At 47.8% G+C, this 14794-nt stretch overlaps 1 protein-coding gene across 4 annotated transcripts in view; it reads right to left on the bottom strand.

The window, feature by feature from the left end:
- Window positions 1–1338: 1338 nt before the first annotated feature.
- AMPD2 (adenosine monophosphate deaminase 2) overlaps window positions 1339–14794 on the bottom strand; it is a 56575-nt gene continuing 43119 nt past the window's right edge. For 2 of the 4 annotated variants that reach the window (XM_084852856.1, XM_084852858.1), the window contains exons 12-19: window positions 14089–14252; window positions 12177–12303; window positions 11578–11741; window positions 11104–11224; window positions 9619–9792; window positions 7414–7524; window positions 3856–4791; window positions 1339–3710 (exon numbers count right to left, since the gene is read on the bottom strand). In XM_084852856.1, coding sequence (XP_084708982.1) covers window positions 4576–4791; window positions 7414–7524; window positions 9619–9792; window positions 11104–11224; window positions 11578–11741; window positions 12177–12303; window positions 14089–14252 — 1077 coding nt within the window. In that variant the 3' untranslated portion in view covers window positions 1339–3710; window positions 3856–4575. Of the gene's footprint in view, window positions 3711–3842; window positions 4792–7413; window positions 7525–9618; window positions 9793–11103; window positions 11225–11577; window positions 11742–12176; window positions 12304–14088; window positions 14253–14794 lie in introns of all 4 variants that reach the window. The other 2 variants (XM_084852857.1, XM_084852859.1) reach the window with 1 other exon arrangement.

Below are 14794 nucleotides of genomic sequence, written 5' to 3' on the forward strand. Positions count from 1 at the left end.
GCTTTCCCACTTACCTCTCTGGCTAACCAGAACTGCAATTAATCAAAGTGTTCTCATTCATATATTTTATCTCAGTAAAAGGAGACGGGGTGCTCATGCAGATAAAGGGATACCTTGCATTCTTCCATATACTAGCTCTCTCTCCCACTCAAACAGTCTAAATTGTCTGAAGTGCTGTAAACATCTGTAAAATTGGGTTAACTAGAGATCACTGTGGGACACACAAACCAATACATATACTTTAATTGGGGTTAGTGTGTATTGGAGTTAATGACAGTTTTGTATTATCTCCACCTCTCGGAAAGCCTATTGTTTGTACATAGCTCAAGTTCCCTTCAGCTTGGCAATGACCATGGAATGACAGATAGCTACAACTTTATGGCCTGTCCCATTCCTTATCTGTTTGTTCTCCAAATCCACTAGCTCATGGCATTTTCCCAGACGGGCAATCCAAGTTAGGCTCGTTTACAGTTGTTCTAGACTCTCTAAAAAGTCCTCCTTAGCAGGCATAGCACAAACAGACAACCAGTAACCAGGACTCCTGAGTTTTATTTCCTTATGTCACTAGCGTTCTATGTCAATTATAAGGCTGTGTTCCGGCACTTTTTCACATAGCGGATACAGGGAGAAGAGAGGTCACTGGATGGATGGGGAGTGATAATGGGGGTGGGGGTGGGTGTTGTGTGTGTGGCTCTGGCCATGCTTGCTTTTGATACTGGCCCCACCCACTTTTAGTTCCCACCCCATCCCACATGATCTAGGCAGGAAGTAGCCCTTTGGCAATGCCATCCTTGGAATGGGTTAATACAGGTCACATCTGCATTTGCAACAATGCAACTAGTATTTCATGGCAATTGGCAGTCCAAATGAAAGCATTAGTCACTTGCAATCCACGCAGGGATTGTGCTTATTCCCATTCGTCTAAACAGACTGGCAGATGGGATGGGGTGAGTAGCTGTGGGATTTAAACAGCAACATCAAACCTTCATGCTGATGGAGATCTCTGAACAGGTACTTACTACTTTGGTTGAGCACTATGGTGGCTTTGCTGGTGGGCTTGGGAAGCATTATCCAGAAACATAGGAAGGATACACCCATTCTTAAAAAACAGAGCCCATATACCTACTTTCAGAACAGTGCAAGACTCAGAGGGTGTGAAGGAAAAATGTACAATTGTCATGAGCGCATAGGTGTTACTACTTGTGGCAACTATAAATTTCAGCCCCTTGGATGATGGAAGTCCCGCCCCCCACTCCATCCTTGTAAGAAAGGGATTCATTTCTGGCCCATAAGCCACTGAGGCGGAGAACTTTTTTCAATGAGAAACACAAAGGAAGTGGTTTACTTAAATAATCTTTAATGACGGATCATGCTCATGTTTGATAGGGCTTCTAACACCACATTTCAGCACAGACAAGCATCATCCAAACTACATAGAAATATCAGAGTAAGAAGAGGGTGCAATGATTGCCAGGGGGATACAAGATTCACCTCCAACTAACGAAACTGGACAAGCAAGGCAGATTGTGACAAGGACGAGGGAAGGGAGAAATTGCTGAGGGGAGGGGAGGGTAAGAGAACCCTCTCAACATAGACAACAGTCACATTTCACTTGTTGGGCTAGCTTGATATTCAGTTCTTCCCAAATTACCCTCCTTTGGGCCAAAACACCATGGTTCTGATGTGCAAGGCACCTCTGCTGGTTAAGAACCAAGGCAAGACACCACCACCACAGGCTTTCATGGTACTCGGCAAGATCCCAAATAAAAGCATTGTGGTTGTGATGTAAAAAGATATCCCCTTCCAAGCCACAGATGTGGGATGCCAGACAAAGGAAGAGGGCACGTTAACGCCCAGAGGCGACTGTCTCCCTCATACACTCTCACATACGCACTCGCAACTGGTGATGGGAGGTACAGCAATCACCTCTCTGAGGCACAATAACAAGGGCAATCTACCCAGTCTTGGCACACTCCATGCGCCACTCTAAAAGCAAGGCACTGGCTACAATATGGATCTTCAGATTTTGGTCCACAGCAGCCTAGAGGGAGGGCACTGCAAGCTCCCGGCCCACCTTAGAAGCGTTTCTCACAACCTGCTGCTGCTGCTGCCCATCTACACTTCCACAAACACATTTCCACTGAATTAAAACTGCTTGCAACTGCAAGGTCACTAGCGCCCAGCAGGAGGCAGCCCCAAGGAGCTGACAGCCACCAGCGGTGTTTTTGGTGAGCATACAGCATTTACCTAAGAGCCAGAAAGGAGCAAGAGCTAGCCAAAGCTGGTCTCCTTCTCTCGGAGAGCATGCTCATAAGGCACTCCCGACTGGGACTAGAATGGGGCGATAGAGGCCCAATATCCTGAATAGAGTGGGCTCCCCACAGGTGAGGCTCAAACGCTATGAATCAGTGAGTCCCCTGGCCAGATTCCTGTGGAGAGTCTGCTCCGCAGAGCTCACCTTCTAACCATTATGAACCTTTTACTGTGCAAGACTAAAAATGTAGAGCAGGGCGCAATGCTGGCGCTTGTCCAGGGAGTCATTTGGTGGATCTCCCAAACCTGCGCCCCATAGTCTGGTGCTGGCGGCCCACTGGCTGGGAAAGGCCTCTAATGCCTCTTAGTATGCATTTCCAGTTTGAGTCACATGGCTTCAGAAAAAGGCAGAAGTTACTCCCTGTTGTCTCCTCCAGATTCATGATCCACCTCCACTAGGAGGCTTCAGTCTGTTCCCAGAACAGCGGCAACTTTGCTGATAAGAAAGCGGAGCCATTTCTATGGCGTTTCCTCTTGCCAAATGCAGAAAGAAGATCTCTACATAAATATGCATTATGCTGGGGCAGACCTGGCAAGAAGTAGTCTCTCCAGCCCAATACGGAGGACAAGGAGGTTGCCTATAAATTCTTGTCCAAGCACAGCAGGGAGTATGGGGAACCAAATATTCTACCCAGTCCAAAGCAATTAGGAAGCATCCTATCTTTGATAAAGGGGGCTGCATCTCCCCACAGGCACATGTATCAGGCACTAGAACAGTGGCCCAAACAGATGTGGGGATAATCTCTCACCTTACACAAACCAACAGCAGCTCCAGGCAGAAGCAGCCAGATTTTGACTGGAGCAGCGGTGCTGGTGTATGTGTACCCTTCCCTGCACTATTTTCCTGATCTAACCCCCACCCCTCACCCCACACATAAACTGCTACATGCCCCGCGGGAGGGAAAAATACCATCATGATGTTTTTCCTCCACCCCTAATAGCAGCTTTGGTGGGACAAGTTAGATCAAGTATACATGCCCTCAGTGTCATTGATCTAATCCAAACTGGAGCAACTGTAAAAAAAAGTTTGTGTATTTAAAGAAAAAAATCAGAAGTGATCACAGATCTCCTGCATCACATTCATTTCAACCCTAAGGCAAAGTCCATTTCCTCTCAACTCCCTCCATTTGGGACAAGGCTTCCCCCCAGGGAACAGCTTTATTCTTCCAGTGCCAGAACAACCTCCTTCAGCCTCTTCTTGTTACTTTAATAAAGACACGCAACCCCTTCTCCTGTTACATGATTGTAGAGAGGGACAGAGGGGTTCATAAAAGTTACACAAAAGTTAAAAGTGCCACTATCTGGCACACTAGTTTCTATTAGCTTGACCTAGACTGAAGGTCCACTCCTCCTCACTCACTGACAGTGATCCACCTCCTAAAGCAGGGGTGGGCAACCTGTGGCCCTCCAGATGTTTTGCCCTACAACTTTCATAATCCCTAGCCAGCATAGCCAGTGGTGAGGGTTCATAGGAGTTGTAGGACAAAATATCTGGAGGGCCACAGGTTGCCCACCCCTGTCCGAGAGGCTGAGGTTTTCCACGAGTCAAGGAGACTACAAAGTAAAGGCTTTGAAGGGCAAAGCAAAGACTCTCGTCTCTTGGCCATGCTTCACACTGGACCCTAACACTGAAAGCTGGAGGTTATTGTGCAGCAGGAACTGTGGACACCTGCTACGCTGATGATAAAAGGCAGAGCTGGCTCCACCGAAAAGGGTGTTTTACTGGCCAATGAGAAACCATAGCCAACAACAGCCAAATAGAGGACATAACATGGAAACAAATTTGAGGTAGCAGAAGGCACCACCTCTATGCTTTAGCCCCTGGCTTGGCCAAATACAGAGCATCTCATTCTGACTATAACCAGGACACGTGCTTGCACACCGGTGGTTCACTTTGCCTCGGTGCAAACGATTCCCCATGCTAAGCCCTCTGTTGTTTACTCAGCAGGCTCATTCCTAGCTCTCCAGCCTCTGCCGCTCCCCTTCTCCTTCCTAGGCCTCATGCGAGACCCCAGCAGGAGTTTCTAACTGTTTACCACCCCAAAATGCCTCAGCAGTTTACCAAGTGCAAATGAAACGTGAATGCCTTTCCAGGAGATATAGAAGGTAACTATGCTGAGGGGGAAAAAAAAAAAAAACACAACCAGAAATTAAAAAGGTCCATGGTGCAAGGGTGTGGCCAGGGTCTCTTCATGCTCGTGGAACAGCCCCACCTGCGCAGGCCAGAATGGGGCTGAATGGGAGGCTGTGAGCTGGCATCCTTCAGCGAGCATCCAGGCTGGAGCTCATGGTCAGAAGGTCTTCTTCCTGGATGGTCTCAAGTTCCTCTGTTTGCACAGCCTGCGTGATGAGGGTCAGCTCCTGGGAAAGCGTCTCATAGCGGTAGGCCACCCGGATGTCTGGCACATTGGTGCGCCGGATGTCATTGCCCTCAGGCCCTTCCTTCAGATAGTGGGGTCCGAGCCAGTAGCTCTTGACCTGGGCAACAAAGGCAGAAACCGAGTCATGGTTGGGACAACTGGCAACTTATGTTTTCCATTGAGCCATTCAGCCCTGGGAATCAGTGGGGGCTGGTGGCTCCGATGTCAGTGGGATGGTGGATCTGCTCTGGGTTTCAGTCAGAACTCCAAAGGAGCTATCCAAGATGCAGAGCACCTTGGATAGCTCCTTTGGAGTTCTGACTGAAACCCGGAGTGGATTCACCACCCCACCAGCCTCTACTGCCAAAAACACTCATGAAGTTCTTTAACAAACAAAGACCCAGCACTAGTGCTACACTTCTCTCTGCTCCTACAACGCTTAGCCTTCCTCCAACCCTAGTGATATCTCCCCTCTTGTGCGTGGATGGTGTTTTTATTTATTTATTACATTTCTATCCCACCTTTCTTCTGACATGGAACTCAAGGTGGCTACATGTGGTTCCCACGTGGTCTCCCCTCCAAGCACTGACCAGACCCAAACCTGCTTAGCTTCACCAAGGCCTCATGTGCCTTCAGACCATGCCCTGGGACATAGTGTTGTTTTGGCTACGTAAGGATCCACACTTGGAAAATTGTTTTAGTATTAGTATATAGGGAATGATAAACATTCTTGCCTTTCATTTCTTTTGGAACATTCTTACCCTTCATTTCATTAAAAATTAAGAGGCACCCTAGCTTTGAATGAAAACCAGAGGGATTATGGCACGTTAAATCAGCAATACAAGACAGTGGAAATAAGATTCAGACTCCATATCAGTTCTCTCTAGTTTTCTAAGTGTATTTCCAGATGACCAAAAGACAGATGCATAGTTCTTGGGATTTATCCTCCGTGCTGTACCCCTCAACCGCAGAGCCTACAGGGAAGTATCGTATCCCCACAAAATGAACAGGGGAATGGCCTCGCTGCAGGGGGGATGATATTGATGGGATTTTTCTTAAAAAGGCAAATGGGCAATCCTTTGCTAGAGAGAAGTGCATACTGCCCCCTTCCCCCAACCTTACCAAACCACAATGAAATAAAAATGGGGGGGGGGAGAATTAAAGGTTCACAGATGATGGGGGATTGGTGTGTGTGTGAGTGTGTGTGAGTGTGAGTGTGTGTGTGAGAGAGAGAGAGAGAATTACAAAAGAGCTTTGGCTATTGGGTGGTATGGAAATGTAATAATTAATAATTAATAAATAAAAAATAATAAAATAAAATAAAATAATTTTTAAGAATTAAAGTCCCAAAGTGGGGGACCAAAAGCAGCTCAATGAGAACTGAGGAGCACATTTGGTGGTGGGCATAACATGAACAGGGGCATGCCAGACTGCAACATTCTGCTGCAGATCCCACTTGTTCCCTATATTGCTAAAGTGGGGTGTTTGTTTGCAGACATCCCAGGAGGCCAGAAGGGCAGGGTAGGAGAGAGGCTGGAACCACTTTTTGTTTGTCTGAACTCCCAGATCTCCACAGAGGCAGACTATTACACATGTGTATCACTCTTAGCTGGCCAGGACTGGAAGGGGGATCTTTTGGACAAGGAGAGGCACTACTGCTTTCACACCCAAAGGATTATAATGGGGGTGAGGGAACTGGGCTCAGAGGACATGTGCCACAAGGTAAGCATTCCCCAAAGCCACTTCCCTCCCACCTAGGGTTCTGTTAACAGCCAGGAAGACCGAGCCCTGATGGTTGAAAGAACCACACTGGTAAGCTTAGAGAAGACGTACCCAGTGGCACTCTGAGCCAAATTTTTCCCCACCGAAGGAACCTTTTAGCAGTGAGGGCAACAGTTCCTTTGCTACGGAAAGGGTCAAGGGGTGGGAGTGAGGAATTGGGCTCAGAAGACACGCTTCCCCTGAGCTCAGTCCCCAGTTGGTGAGATTTGTCATATTGCAAATATAAACACTGTCAGAAGGTCACAGCAGGAACATGTTCCTGTGCGTGCAAAGGTTTAGCTGGGTAGGTGGTCTTCCACAGTTCTTCAGCTCCAGATAGGTTAGGCCCAGGTGCATAGCCCTACGCAGGTCCCCCACTCTTGTGTTAAGATGGGAAGGGCTGACATAGGTGTAATCAGGCTAGGCTTGGGCCTGTAGAGCCCTAGTCCCGAATCTATTTCCCAGGGCAATAAATCTATTTCCCTAGAGCCCTGACTATCCATTGGTGCCAGGGGTAGTTTTTTTCCCTCTGCTTAACTACCATGCAAGGGGTAGGTTTTAAGGGGAATTACAACGGGGGAGGGTTGTAATGTCCCCTCAGGACTAGGGGCTAAATACGGCCCTCCTGGATTGCCCAGAGGCCCATCCCACATGCTACAAAACCCTCAATTACGCTTAGGAAAAAACTTTTTCCATTGGTTTGGGATGTACTGGCTGAGGGCCAAATTAACTGAAGAACTTACTTTGAGATTATTTAGATGAGAAATTAATTGGTTCGCTTTGCCTCCTGTGAAATGTAAATAAGTCCTAGTAATTACTTCTAAATTTGCATATATAGCTATAACTTAGGATATGCAGATGTTATGCAGTTTTGTGTCCCATGGGCCTGGGTCCTGAGTCTTCTAAGTGCCTAGCAACACTCCTGGGTGCATTCAGTGTGAGGCCAGGGCAATCTCTTTCAGAAAAGGTCCAGAATTACCTTGTGGCCAAAGCCACTCATGAGCACACTGTTGCGTGCAAGTTCACACATGTCACAGGAGCTGAGCTTCCAAACCTGTGTGGCAATGCTGTACTCTTCCATCAGGGGCTCCTGTAAGAGATATTGTCAGTCAGGCCAGTTCACGGATTATTGCAAAAGCACGCTTCCAGAGCACTTGCTAGCAATAAAACAGGGGTGCAGAACCTCAGGACTGGGGGCTAAATGCGGCCCTCCTGGATTCCCCAGAGGCTCAACGCTTCCTGTCCTCCACTTTGTTCTTGCTTTGACTGCTCTGCTGGGCAGAAGGAAGCCCAATCAACAGAAAAGATAGTCACCAGGTGGCAGCATTTGTGTTGTCAGCATCCACACTGAAATATTGAGAGGAACAGATGGCAAGTTCATGTCCTAGTGTAAAGCACATCGTGTGCTTGTACAAGCAACAAAAGCAACAACAACAACAACAACATTAAAATTCTGCCTATGGGGAGCCCATAAATCAAGAAATGAAGTCTACAAATATGAATAAAAAGGAGATAAAATATTAAATATGCTCTAGGGTAACAACAGCTGCTGAAGATACTTCTGAACTCTTCCTTCCACAAGGCCAAGGAAGTCTCAGGGCCGTGTTCTAAAACTGTCTCCAGTTTTTGTCATGCAGGGACATGAAATAACTGACTGATATGGCATGGAAAAGAACATACATCTGGAAGCAAACGGGACGCTGCTAGACAGGAAGCAGAAATCCAGGACTTCTAAAGTAGCTCTCTCTTTGGAAATGCTACCTGTTCCATGTGCAGGGCCAGCTAGACAGGGAGAACAGAGGGGGTCTCAACGTGTGGATGATGGTGGTGTTGGGAGGAGGGGATTGGATTTGTTAGGGACTGGGGAATGTCTGGGGACAAGCCAGGCCCATACAAAAGGAACTCCATACAAACTGGAAGCAGACTCCTGGTGCTTAAAAAAAGTTTGCAGAGCAGCTTTTAAACTGACACCTGGGGGAAAGCCGAAAGCAGGTAGGTAGTGTCCAGGTTCAGGATAAATCATCCCTAGGGGGTGAGGGTGAAAAAGTTTCTGATAATCCAAATGGGGACCAGATAGAATTAGGCAAGGAGCACACAGTAAGATAGGATATTCAGTAAAAGAGGCCATAGGGGAAACCGCACATGCCAGAGACATTTTGAGAGGGACACTGTGTATAGTGTTTATAATATGCAAATCCTAGAAGCCTCTGAGCCAAGATGGGGAAGATGGAGTACTTGGTTTTAAAGGAGAACAGAGATATAGTGGGAATAAAAGAAACCTGGTGAAGGATGGTTTCTCTGGCTACCAACTCTATAAGGAAGGAAGGACAGGGAAGGGCAAACTGGGGATTTCAACTCCTCACAGAATAATTTATTACCAGAGCCCTACAGTTAAAGTATTTTTTACCACTGCCATACCACACAGCAGAACCATACACTGCAGAATACTCTGAAAAAGGTAAGAAGATGCGTTTTAGCATGCATTAACCTAATTGCACTGCAACAGCAGAGGCTTTTAGGCTTCTTGTGTCATGTACAGAATTAACCCCATGTAACTAATGCAGATCATAGCGTGGCTGTATTGCTGAGAACATGCCTTCTTCCTTGCAGGTTAGAGAGCTGGTTAGAGAGCTGCACAAAGTGAACCATGAAGCTGATTGGTGGGAGATTCAGGACAAATAAAAGAGAATGCTTCTTCACACAGCACATAATTAAAGTATAGAGTTTGCTATCACCAGATGTAGTGATGGCCACCCAAAAGGGGATTGGACACATTCATGGAGAAGAAGGCTATCAATAGCTACTAGTTCTCATGGCCATATGCTACCTCCAGTATTGGAGGCAGTAAGCCTATGTACGCCTATTGCTGGGAAACATGAGTGGGAGGGAAGGTGCTGTTGCACTCATGTCCTACTTGTGGGCTTCCAATTGGGGCAGCTGGTTGGCCACTGTGTGAACAGAATGCTGGACTAGATGGACCTTTGGTCTGATCCAGCAGGCCTCTTATGCTCCTAAGCTTGTGCTTTGGGAAATGCCCAAAAGCATTTTTCTTGCAGTGGCCAGAATTGTTCTGCAGAGGCGAGGCGAGGCGAGACGATACAGAGGAATGGAGGACAGCTTCTCTCTCCCATGCCATCCTCCCTTGGGTCACAGCCTCGCTCGGCCTCTGCTACATCACGCTCACCTTAGTGAAGTGGAACTGCAGTGGGTCATCTGTGGACAGGGAGACCATGAGGCCCCGAGAGAGGTACTCCGGCAGTGGGTTACGATGGTAGCTTAAGAACAGGCTGTTATTGCTAAGCGGGGACATGGCAATGCCAATCTGGGCCAGGTAGTACAGGTACTGCAGCACAGGTGCCTAGGGAGAAATTCGAGATTAGGAGCTGGGCAACATCTCCTGCAATGGGTGAGTCTTGCTTAACGCCTGGCTCACAGGGCACGTCGATAATACAGGGATCTCCCTGTGGGAGGGGCCCTGGCTCAGTGGCAGAGCGCTTGCTGTGCATGCGGAAAACCCCAGTCTCGATCCCCGGCATCTCCAGATAGGGCAGGAAAAACACCTGCTTGAAACCCTGGAGAGCTGCTGCCAGTCAGTGCTGACAATACTGGGCTAGATGGACCAAGGGTCTGACTCAGTATACGGCAGCTTCCTCTGTTCCCTTTTTCATCTTATCCAGAAGGCTTGGGAACAAAAACCCCTTTATGACACAGCATTATCTCCAGGATGCAGGCAAATTACTCGGGAGAAAACAACCACAGCCGCCTGCTCTCATTTTCCCCTGGCCCTCTGCCTGGGCTCCCATTGCATACGCCATCAGTAAATCACATCCAATGCCTCCCAGTGACAGAATGGTCCCAGACCTCTTCCTGCAGCTCCAGTTGGGGCTGAAGTGCATGGGGAACATAGGGAGCTGCCTTATACCAGGTTAAGAGTATTTGTACTTCTCACCCAGTATTGTCTACTCCGAACGGGGATGGCACGGGCATCTGGTTGGGGCCTGAAGCTTGGTGATTTCTCGCTGGCTTGACCCCCCGGATGCCAATCTGCGGATTCCTGAACTTGCCTAACTCAGCACGTGCCAAGTCGGGTAAGCGCGCAGCCACCTGCTCCCTTGCCAAGCTGCCATTTTGTGTAAAAATGGTGGCTTTTTCAAAAATAGACATTTAGGCAAATGGCAGTCATGAAGCAGGCATTTACGCAACATTCCAGGCATAAATAGACCATTCACACCTGGAAAGTTGCGTAAATGGCCCCTTTACAGCTGCCTTTTGCATAAATGGTTATTTACAAAAAAGACAGAACCAGCCATTTTTATGCAAAATGGCGGCTCAGCAAGGGAGTAGGCGATCATGTGCTGCTCACCCACGGACCGCCCAGCAGCTCACTGAATGTGGCGAGAAGGGTTGGGCAGCCAGCAGGGTTCCGGCAAGCGGCACAGGATGGGGCGAGTTCATCCATCCCTAGCTCTGGTAGGCAGCTTTCCAGGGTCTCGAGCAGAGGTCTGGCCCAGCAATCCTTTGAACTGGGAGATGCCAGGGACTGAACCCGACACCTTATGCAAGTGCTTGGGCACTGAGCTGTGTCCCCCGCTTCCATGTATGTGCCTGCATGTTCCTCCACATGCACATTGTTTTCATGCACAGCACCACAAACATCCTATTCTCTCACCTTGCGGAGCAGAAGGCCGTGTGATATGTTCTCTGACAGCATGAAGCCTGATACGAGGTGATGGATGGGCCCTGCCTCCCCACAGTGGGGGCGCAACACAAAAGTGTGGAAGCCTCTCTTCCTAGACAGAAAGGACAGCAAAGCACACTGCTCAGTCTAACCACATAGGGCCATTTTGTAGGAGGAGGAGACAATAAGCTGGTAAGATGAGAAAAGAAATGGAAACCACAACCCAAGTCACAGCACCACACATGTGAAGCTAACATAGAACCCAGGAGCCACCAGACCTCAAGGGCCCTGGGCATCAGATGATCTGATCTGCCACTGTGTAGCACTGTCACCAGGTTCCCAAGGAACCTGGGCTCCATACGTCACATCCAGAGCCTTAGAAGCTAACAGGGACAGGAGTATCATTCTGGAGTCTCCAAAGCAGAAAACATGAGTGGGGAGGGAGGTAAGAAGAGGGCCACCTACCTGCGCAGGTGGTTCAGCACCACCATGTTGGCATAGGTGTAGTAAAGGTAGTAGGAATAGGGTGGGTTGTCTTCTTCCACCCAGTTCCCAGGCAAGGGGCTGTCCAAGTTGAAGATGTGGTGTTCTGGCTTAGATTCATCATCCACGCTGTCAAAGCCATCCACCTGCCCATCCAGAAGCCAGAGGGCGGGGAGGGAGGGGGAAGGAGAAAGGGTGAGAGAAGGCTCTACTCAGTTGCTAGGACTCTTGTGACTTCTCACACCCCATGCGGCGGGAAAAGGTTTATGTTGCTCCAGGTGTTAATAGAGTTACTCATCAAGACGCACACACACCCTGCCCCAATTAGGAATAGCAGCCACATCAGTGACTTAATTAAGACTGAAATGTCTACACCAGGGCAGGAGATCAAATGCCCGAAGGTCTGGTGTTTAGCCATATTCAACCTAGCCAAAGTCAGTCCCCAAGATAAGGAGCACTCAAGCCCCGTGTGTAAAACATGTGGGTACAGCCATCCCTCAGCCTACCCCAAATGCAGAGACCCTACCAGCCACCCCCTTGGCAAGTCTTGCAAGACGGGCTCTTCAGCTAGCGGCACTTACATGCTCCAAGAAAAGATGCAGCTCTGGGTGGCTGGCAGGATGGATCGTAGCTTCAAAGAGGGGCAAGAAAATGTTCTCCAGCATCTCCTGGAAGTTGGCGAGCTGCTTCTTCGTCTTGTACACATCGCTGGGGGGGAGGCGAGACACACGAGGACACCGTTGTCGTTCACTGGGGCCCAACACACAGGCTCCCCCATGGCTTCACACAGAAATCTCCCTGTTCCTGTGGTTTCTTGGTGACTGCATTCCTCCCACCTCTATTCTGCATTACACTGAGGGTTCTCATTAGCAGCGAGGCACTCCACACGCCTGGATCCCCAGGGGGTCAGAAGAAGAGCAAAGGTGACACAGTGGCTAAGAGACCAAGCCATGGACCCAGAAGCCCCTGGTTCAAATCTCACCTCTGCCACACATTCGCTAGGTTGCCTTAGGCATGCCAAGCCCATATCGGCTCAGCCCTGACAATTGCAACATGGGAAATAATAATATGGAGCCCAAACCATTAAAGCCATGTATTGGCGAGAAAACAGACTTTTAAAAATGGTTAGGAATTAACAACACTAGAACTAATCTGGACGGTTTCGATGCTATGCCAGGTTAGTTAGAAAAACCACAGCAATAGTCGGGAGCTTGTTCTAATGTATCTGGGCACTTTGAGGACCTCAGCATGTTGCACACCTCAAACCATTAACAGGCCTCCTGCTCTTCGCATTGTCAGCTGAAAGAAAGCTGTTGTGCTCTCTCTGTTGGTCTATTTGGACAGAAAGATTTTGTACATGCTTCTCCCAGCCAGTGAAACAGGTGTTCAGCTTAGGGCATGCAACCCTATCGACATTGCTTGCAAACCGCGCTGATAATGTAGCTGAGCAGCTAAGCTTCAAGGCTGCTCTCCTGCTAAGCTAGGATTACAGGCACAGTTAAAGCCAAACACATCAACAGAAAGCCAAACAATCCTCTACATTTCTGGTTTCTCTCCACGGCCGTGAAAAATGCAAAAGCAAAGCTTCTTGTAGTTTAAGTGTGTGCTACCTGAGGAATCAACTGATGTATTTATATAACATATAGTTTGCTTTTCTACATTCGTATGTACTCAATGTGGCTGATGTGTTTTGTGTACTTTTTCTTGAACAATGCCACCACATCATCAGAAAAGGCAGTTTAGGCTGCAATCCTGTTTAGGCTTCACTTACCTGGGAGAAAGCCCCGTTGAATGGGACTTGCTTCTTAGTAGACATGCACAGAACTGCCCTGATAAAGCAGTAGTAAAAGAAGCTATAAAGTAAGGCACCTTTACTGACCAATCCTAAGCAAGTCTTCTCAGAAGAAAGTCCCACTGAGTTCCATGAGATTTATGCATAAGTAAGTGTGCACAGGATTGCAGCCCGACAGACCTTATTTTAAGAATACTTGCTCACACAGCACTGTTTACAGCTTTCTTTCTTTTTTTAATGTACCTCCTTCAGGAGGCTATTGTGCAATCTGGGTGCCACAACCAAAAAGACTCTATCCCTCCTACTCAGTATGCGTCACCCAAGTTCCAACAACTGGGGGAGGGGCACAGAGAGGAGGGTCTCAGAAACAGAGCAAGGTTCTACTGCAGTAAAACTTCAACAGCTAGTTTTTACATTTCACATTTACTTTATCTACTGGGCAGCTACTGTCCACCACTCTATTTTCCCATTAGAAATACAAGAGCTAGTATTTGCAAATCCTTTTCTGATTCAATAGGCCCCTACACTTTTTTGGAATAGAAAAAGTACTTGTCTCCTCTGTATGACTAAAACAAAAATATTGTTCATGTCTCTCAGTATGTTTTTGGGCAAACATGGCAGCATAACAGAGCAGCAGTCCTTTGGACCAGGCCTTGCAAAGACTTGCTCCGCTTCCCTCAACACAGGGAATTGGTACTCACAACAGACGAGGCACTTGCACCAGCCAACGCACATTGTTGGAATGCACCTTGTGGGTCACAGCCCACTTGGCTAACTTGTCCCACTCATCCCGTGCACGGCCGTAGATGGAGAGCCGCAGTTCTGCATTCTGATACTTGCTCTCTTCTAGGTCAGACATCACCTCCTGCCAGAAGAGAAGGGACTTGTCAGTTTCAGCATCTCCACACATGGACAAACTTGGGAAGGCATGTGGCAAGCACCCTCAGAAATTATTATTTATTACATTTCTATACTACCCCATAGCCGAAGCTCTTTGGGCTGTTTACAAAGATTAAAAAAAATTAAAAATACAGTATACAAAGTTTAAAAAACATTTACATAAAAGCACACAAACAGATGGCATACACAGAGACAACATATGTCTAAAACAACTTTGAGCAATCAACCATAACCATAAGACAAATCCAGGCCTTGATTAAAACTCATCATATGCTACTAAATGCCTGAGAAGAAAGAAAGGTCTGAACCTGGCACTGAAAAGATAACAATGTTGGTGCCAGGCAGGTCTCATCAGGGAGATCATTCCATAATTGGGGGCCACCACTGAGAAGGCCCTTTCCCTTGTTGCTACCTTCTGAGCCTCCCTTGGAAGGCAGCAATTCCGAGATACTGAGCTTAGTGTATGGGTAGGTTATTGTTCACAGGTATACCTTTGTTTGCTACAGA

Source organism: Heloderma suspectum, chromosome 4 (genome assembly GCF_057233095.1).
Source record: "Heloderma suspectum isolate Gila_16-S chromosome 4, 16-S_ref, whole genome shotgun sequence".
Lineage (NCBI taxonomy): Eukaryota > Metazoa > Chordata > Lepidosauria > Squamata > Helodermatidae > Heloderma > Heloderma suspectum.